The sequence below is a fragment of the Setaria italica genome, chromosome I (assembly GCF_000263155.2).
Source record: "Setaria italica strain Yugu1 chromosome I, Setaria_italica_v2.0, whole genome shotgun sequence".
Taxonomy (NCBI): Eukaryota; Viridiplantae; Streptophyta; class Magnoliopsida; order Poales; family Poaceae; genus Setaria; species Setaria italica.
In genome coordinates, this window is record NC_028450.1 from 22,316,461 (window position 1) to 22,324,538 (window position 8,078).

General features: G+C 42.2%; 1 protein-coding gene across 1 annotated transcript; it reads right to left on the reverse strand.

The window, feature by feature from the left end:
- Positions 1 to 700: 700 nt before the first annotated feature.
- On the reverse strand, positions 701 to 7,631 carry LOC101785427 (probable inactive tRNA-specific adenosine deaminase-like protein 3). Its single transcript, XM_012845033.1, has 8 exons — positions 7,571 to 7,631; positions 7,435 to 7,486; positions 6,837 to 6,910; positions 6,091 to 6,209; positions 5,811 to 5,893; positions 1,181 to 1,252; positions 901 to 942; positions 701 to 818 (listed from the first exon to the last, which is right to left on the reverse strand). Exons 1-8 carry the CDS (start codon positions 7,629 to 7,631, stop codon positions 701 to 703), a joined length of 621 nt encoding a protein of 206 aa, XP_012700487.1.
- Between the last annotated feature and the right edge of the window lie 447 nt (positions 7,632 to 8,078).

Below are 8,078 nucleotides of genomic sequence, written 5' to 3' on the forward strand. Positions count from 1 at the left end.
CCTTTTATCCCGGTTGGAGGCGCCAACCGGGACTAACCTTTTTATCCCGGTTGGTGCCTCCAACCGGGATAAAAAGCCGTTGCAACCGGGACTAAAGGGGGGCCTTTAGTCCCGGTTGCAATTACCAACCGGGAGTAAATCTCCTCTCCAATTTTGCCTACCGTGGCGCACCCCATTTTGTCCCGGGCCAACTTTAAACCGGGACAAAAGGGGGCGGATCGAAAGCCAATTCTCTACTAGTGATCCTACCTCACACTGAACACAGGATATCAAAACACCATTCCAACAGAAAGCATCTTCAGATTTATCTGTCAACTCCATCTCTGTTCATACCATGATCACCAATTCACCATCTCCTCCGTCACCTGTATCCTTACCGGTGTTTACAATTCAGCATAAAAAATTACAGTGTCTAATGAAGTAGGTTTGCAGTCTGTGTCGGGGTTAAATGAGAATAACCTTTCTAGGTCAACTCACTTTTTCTTGATAAATTTCATTGCTGCAACAAGCAAGCTATCATAAAAATTAAAATATATATATATATATATATAGCTAGACAATTCCTCACCGCGGAACTAAAGCTTTTTTATTCTATAAATAAAGCATACAGAGAAGTTTGATCAGCACTTCCCCGAGAAACGACTCGAACCATTCAAGTATGCCTCAGGTACTGAAATCCTAAATACTGTGTAGTGATGATTTAAACTAAACTTCTTTCCCCATGCAACCTGTAGACTCCACCAAGTGCTCCGGTAATGGGATTAGGAAAAGCGTAGAAGACGTGCTTGAATCTTTGATGCACAAGGGCTATGGCACACCTTCGAAAAAAAATATGTGAGAAAAAAATGAATTATAGTCAGGAAAAAAGGTGGCAAAGTCAAAAAAAAAAACTGAACATACATTGGGCATGGTTCCCAAACAAGATATGAGAGTAATGAGCCACTGGCAACCTGACATGTAAACCCCACATGCTAGTTTCCTTGTTATAGATGTTGAAAAGGGAAGATTGTGCCTTGTTATAGGGGCTTGAAACTACAAATTAGTAATTCCTTAACCTAAGTGATACCCCAAACAAGTTCGGACTGCCAAAGTTTCTCTCTTTGGAAAGCAATAGGAGCACAATATAATAACATAGCTTCAGAAATGTACTGTGAAGCCGAGAGTGGTTACCTTTCATAACTGAACTGCAGTCTTCATGCAATTAAATATTGATGGTGATTCCTCCTCTTGAAATCCACGGACAATACTGAGGCTGTAAATTAACATAAAAGTCCAAGAGAATCGAAAATTTGCATGAGGACTACTCGGTAAAATTGCAGTATCCACGACTCCATGTCCATGGATAACTTTAATTGTTATTATAAAACAGAGTAAAATTGTCTCTAAACTCCGTCCTGAGATGGTGGACCACCCCCGGGCTTTCATTAGGTACAACATTCTCGCCGCAGGACCGAGAAAGCCCCCCGAAGGCCAGCTGCCCCAGACGTGCCAACCAGCTGCCCAGGACACGCCTGCGGCCACGTATAACTCTGTTTAAACAGTGGTTGGACCACATATAACTCGGAATAACAGCCAACGAGGGAAGTTTTTTTTTTTTTTTGAGAACGGGAAGTTGAACTGCCGAACTGTGGCTAACACAACTCGCTTCCTCGCTGCTGAGCTACGCACACGTTCTCTAAAATTGTATCTATAGACAACATAATTATATGTACGTCAACCTGTTAATTGAGTTGGAATCCAAACTGTAACCCCACCAACCCATTCTCACAAATATATAAATTTAACCCACTCCAAATCAAACTTCCACCTTCACACACCATACCACCCCAAACTTTTCAGTGCATAAGTTATACAAACTGCTTGCCAAATATGGTTACAACCCAATAAGAACCCATTAGATAGCTACTAGTAGTCAAACAAGTTGCAAAGACCTATGGTTGCGATGAAGCCTTTCAGTGCAGCTCCAAGATCCATGTCAAAGGATATGCTGGGATCTACAGGGCCATAATACATATCGCTAAACGGGGGATGATTGCTATCCTCGTAAACCAAAGAGTTGGAGAACTTATCCAGTGTTTGAGACTCTTGTGGCACTTCGTGGCCACCAACTGGGAGCACCCCTGACTGAAATCGATTTTCATTGCCCACCTCAGTCTCCAGTACACAAGGGTCTAAGGAACTCGATGGTTCCATCGAGAAAATATCAGGTGATGGTAGAGGCGAATGGCTCAAACCGAAGTCATCAGTAGAAACTTGCGTGGGAAACGGGTTATATTGATTTTCATGCAAAGACAGAGATCTCATATTGAACAGCTGCGAAGGATTTCCCACAAGCGTTCCGTTGTCACATGTAAAGACATTCTTCCAGTGTTCATATGCTTGCTTCACAGCCACACGTGCTTTAGCCTGAAAATAGAAAACATGTAAAAACAGATGGTCAAGGTCAGAACGGGTGGGGGTGTAGGAAGCCAGGTGAACTTGTTCAAAAGAACTTAGAAAGTGATGGAACATTACCTTCTCCTTTTCAGTAAGATCATCAACAGAAACAAATTTATCAGATATTAACCCTCTTACTTCTCCAACTACATTGAATACAACACCAGCTTTGTTTAGACTGTCTGGATAGTAGTAATGCACTTTGTCAGTTAAAACACAGGTTTCTGCATGCTCCACGGTGGCCTCCCACATCTTTGTTGACATGCCGCCACCTAATATCTGCATGATTTGAACATAGAGCGGGGTTAATAGTACACATCTTTGATGAACTGCAACTACCCATAGGCAACAAACATGCAGAGCAGCAGAACAAATGAAGACCAGAACAATACCTTCCGAAGCCTAGGACCATCAAGATGTAGTAAAGTGAGAAAATCCTTAACAGTACATATGCTCTCCCTATTCAAACGCTTGTGAAAAGCACCATCCTTGCCAATTTTCTCCAGGCGCCATACTTCATCATCAAGAAATGGTGGGTGGTGCTTCTTGTACACTGGTCAAGAGGAGACATTGAATTAAATTATATAGTGAGCTGTTACAACCATGTAGCCTAAGTTTTGAATTGATGTCCACAAATCCGATGTCAAGCACACATGGGAGTCTAGGCTTTCAAGTTCATTCTGAATATCTTGCTTCATTCTCTGGTACTTCTTTAGACAATCATTGCGAACAGTTTGTCGTCCCACAACACTTAGAGTTGGCTGCATGGACTGAACCCATGGTTCGAAGTATGGATCCTCAAACTTGTTAAATGGGATTTCAGCATGTATGACAAACTCTATCATACGCTCACGACTAAACTGAGGGTCAAACACAAAGTTCTCTATAGGCTTCTTTAAGGTTGCTATGAATCTGTTCCTCTCGGCTTCCCCAATTGCATGACAATATTGAGAAATGTGGGTTCTAAGGCTACTAGTTCCAGATTTGGTGCTTAACTGCATTCGACAATACTTGCAAACAGCTCTAAAACAATTATCCACTTCCACAAGATTCTGCTCAAAATGTTCCCACACCTTGGACCTTTTTGCACGTGTTTGAGTTGAATTAGAGTCATCAGAGCTTTCCGATGTGTTAAGAGACATGTTGAAGAATCCCTAACAAAAGATGAGATCTAGCAGCCGTTAGAACTGAAATTAAGCATATAAGAGTAAGGTCCATCAAATGTTATTCCATTCTAAAACAATCTCCTATAAAGCAGATCACCAGCAAAGGCTCCAGCAAATGACACCAGCAGATCACTACAGAATAAACTTCTAAAACAATCTCCTATAAAGCAGGCAAAGATCATCACACACATTAGGATTTTCGGTATTTAGCTATGGTCCTGGAATAACACGTAGAACTAACAGTCTGAACTATTTTGATACACAAGTGTCAGGTATGCCACTGAGCACGGTGACAACAATAACTGGATTTAGACTGGAATTCTCTTGTGACTGCTGAAAGCAACAAAAAAGAAATCATACTACTTGGTAAATTCCATTGATTAGTTTAAATGTTGGCAATATGGATCGCCTAAGCTCAGTGAAAACTACACAGAAGTTGCAAAACAACACCATCCAGCATTGGCCATTCCAAACATTTATTCATTCAAACACTTTGACCATAATTTATTATTCATATTACATGATACAGTTAAAAGTACAAGGAATAGCTCTATCCACTTCGACCTATAATTAGAAGAGCCTCCAGACCTAGTACTACAAGATATGGATCTTTCCACCATATCATGTTCACCAACCATAGTTCAAAAGGATGCAGGAATAGAATCCTGGCGATGATAAACAAAAAAAAAACGCCTGTTTGATTTCGCGCAGCAGGATGGGAAGGGAGGGGAATAGGCAGGCATACTGGACCAACATTGGTCGGTCACAGAAGCGAAGTCAGCCTTCACATTGATCGGTGGATTAGCATACTGGACCAACGTTGCAAAAAGATCGAATTTAGTAGGTAAAATCATGGTCAGATCCGAATACAAATACCATACGTTAGGGGTTTGGGTGTTTGATTTCACGCAGCAGGATGGGAAGGGAGGGGAATAGGCAGGCATACCCCTGTCGGATGTTCGTCACCAGCGAAGCGCCCGTCGCTCGACGAACAACGGGCAGCGCAACTCGCCCTGGGTTGTCCGCCCTGAACCGGATCGCCGTCCACCCACCGGCGGGCACGCCAACGGTGTTCCTCTCCGGCGGGTCGACGAGGTTGTACTTGGCGGGGTCCTTGGCCGGGTCGAAGTTGCCGACGCCCCTGCCGACGACGACAACGCCCCTGCCGGGTCCTTGGCCGGGATCTCGGGATGGGGAGGGAGGGAGGCGAGACGAAGGTGGTGGCGGCGGGATCTCGGGATGGGGAGGGAGGGAGGCGAGGCGGAGGTGGCGGCGGCGGGATCTTGGGAGAGGGAGGCCGGAGGCGGTCAGGTGGAGGCGGAGGCCAGCGGGATCTCGGGAGAGGGAGGCCGGAGGCGGTCAGGCGGAGGCGGAGGCCAGCGGATCCTTTAGCAGTTCGAACCCACGGGTTCAACCCATTAGAACTCCAATAATAACTATCCCTCACCACACCACACCAAACTGCTAGTGAGGTGGAGCCCAAACCAAGTGAATTTGTTGGCAGTGTTGGCCCATTAGCACCCAAGCTAAGGAAGGCCAAAGTAAAATCCAAACTGTTAAAGTTATATCAGTCCAAACCATTTGCAGGGTTATATGTACGATCCTAACTTCAAGTTCGATTCAAAAGTTTGTTACCTTAATCCCATTTGCATGCCATAAAAATAAAAATAATTAAGGACAAGATTATGCATTTGTAAATCATGAGCCCAATTTTTAACCAGAAGCCCGCCCGCACCACTGTGCACCCACCAAAAATTCTAGAATCTACAGCAATGCTGCTTCCAGGAAAGTCCGAAGTTGCAACAAGGACAACTAGAATGTGAATGCAGCTGCCTGCCTGCCTATAACAGACTGAAGTTGCGCATCAGAATGGGACCATGCTGCTTGATGGAAGTACCATGTACTGGCAGTTCCGGGGCAGTGCCACAGGTTAGTGTTCCGACATCAGTAGAAGCAGCCTTGCTGTAACCTTGGTTGGGACATGGAAAACTTCCGATAAGTAATTTGATAGTTACTGAAACTTTGTAGTGTGCGGTTCATATTGGTCTTCAGCGATAGGACTATTTTCTTAATCAATAACTTTTAGACTAGCAAATCTTGCTTGTTTGAGTGAACAAACCAAAAGTAGCTTTATCAGCGAAATGGTTAAATGCTTAAAAATTAAAATACCACAAGAAATGCATAACATGACACATCGTGAGGACATACTCATGTGCGGGGTGGTAAGATGTTGGCCAAAGATTGCACTGCTCTACCCATTCCTCTTTTAATGTAGCAGAAAACTTGGGAACCTGAAAGACTTCTACCAATAGTAAATGTCAATGTATAACAAGGGCACAAGCTAAGTCTAGTGAAATAAGCATAGGCCAAATTGATGAATCTAGAGTGATAAGATATAAGAAGGTAAGGAAATCTTAGCACGCTCCCTTTGCATAATTAAATTGGCAAAATGAGTTTAAACAAGGCCAAGGATGGCAGTGTTCCTTACTTTCGCAGCGAAAGTACTCAACTGATAAGTATCCACTATCTTTTGTACATCTTCATGTAAATGTCTGCTACTTTCGGACCCAGTAGAGAGGCATAAGATTATTGATAACTCAGATTTACCTGTAAAACATAATACAAGAACATAAATAGATAGAGATATAATAAAATTTTCTAAATATAGTTATTAGCGATATGGTCTGGCCTAGCTAAAATATACTATGAGCTGATCAAATTTAGTTCTACATTGTGATGGTGGTTCTGCTTTTTACTATTTCAAGATTAAGGCCTCTGACGAATAACTTGTTACTTGGTAGATCCAACAAGAAATATTGTGAATTTCTCAGTTTTAGTTCCATCTAAATATGATTCTTATCCTTGTTCTAAAAAAATGATCAGTATCTCATTTGAAGATATCACCGCAAAAGGGCAGCCTTTATAAAAGGATTAAATAATTACTTTGGCACTACAAGATGGAAAAATAGAAAGCCTTCTCCACCCCCTGTGATCCAAAACCTAAAGCCCACCGATGGTTGGGCAAAAGTAACTTTTGATCAATCACAAGGTCATGTTGCACTGGAAAAGTTTATTACCCATGTTATGTATATGATATGATATGAGTATTTCTAGAGCTATGGCGTGACTCTTATGAACATCTGTTTTAAGAATGCAATGGTCGTCTTCCATAACTAGTGCTAGAGCGTACAGGAGGCAAACATAAAAATAAGAATAAGATGAATGTGCATATACCACCACATTCAGTTTGTCGACGGACTCGTTTTACATGCCTCAGACTGTCCAAAGGGCATACCTGGCTCAATTGCCTGAAACCAGTCACACCATTAAAACATTGCCATGAATGTTATCACACTAGCACTACCCAACCAATTTTGGGTCAAACGGAGCAACCAGGAAAATGTTGCATCTCATAATAATGACCAACATGTCAACTATATTCACAGACTCAATTTGATAACAAATGGATCATTATAAAATTATTCATGACACTCCGGATAAATTTCTTACTTGAAGAGAGAACTAAAAAGAAACATTGGGATTCAAATTTCATCTCAACAGGATGAAACATAGCTGAAGGAAACACAACAACTAAGTCATATTCGATAGAGTTGAAATTCCAAATGAAATATTGGTCCACTTACTGGGGAACATTCCTTAATCTACCTCCATATATTATTTAAACAGATATTCCAAGATGAGAATAAACAGTGCGCCAAAATCTTGTTAATTTCAGTCTGAAATTCATAAATCTCAATCCCTAAACAGTAAAGGATATACTAAAAAAATTAATTTGAACCAAAACAACTCTAAACAGTAAAGGGTTATTCACCTAATGAGAGTGTTGGCTAGCTTGAGCTCAATCTTGGCTGCCACCACGTCAACTGGCAAGGCAAGGAAACAGGGTTTACAAAAATGGAATCAAGATAGCAAACAAAAACAACTTGGGAGCAATTAAAAGGGAACACCTATAGAGTCTTGGAGGGAGGGATTCAGGTTACCAGGGACGTCAATGAGCTCCCACTCCATGACGAGTGACCTTCAATAGAAGAAGGTGAAGTCAAGAAACATGAATTTATAGAAAGATGTTTTAGGTAAGCAAAGCAACTGTAAAGTAGGAGAGAGAGAAATGAGTTGGCATGTCCTACTTTGTGTTTTGATGAGTAGGCCCAGCCCATTTGAGCGAGCATGGAAAATAAGGATCTGTTTGGGACTGCTCCGCTCCACATTTTTCAGCTCCACTCCCAAATCTTCAAGCCAAACACCTCCAACTCCAGAAAAAATATGGATCTAGGGGTCAACTCCAAAGATTTTGTGGAGCTCCTCAAGGGATGCTCCAGAAAACCACGTTTCAAACATCCACATGGAGTTGTAGGATAATTAACCACCATGCCACTATTTACACAATTCAGCTTACCGGTTCTGGGAAAAAAAATAGAACAACCGGGTCGTCCCTTCCCCTCTCTCTTGCCTCCC

What these genes read in the sequence shown, in the direction of transcription:
- LOC101785427 (XM_012845033.1), bottom strand. Translation starts at nt 7,631, where the DNA reads ATGGAGTGGGAGCTCATTGACGTCCCTGGTAACCTGAATCCCTCCCTC. An exon ending in TCGACAAACTGAATGTGGTG is followed by an intron (nt 6,210 to 6,836) that starts GTATATGCACAT and finishes TATGTTTTACAG; the next exon opens with GTAAATCTGAGTTATCAATA. An exon ending in TCTTACCACCCCGCACATGA is followed by an intron (nt 1,253 to 5,810) that starts GTATGTCCTCAC and finishes GTTAATTTACAG; the next exon opens with CCTCAGTATTGTCCGTGGAT.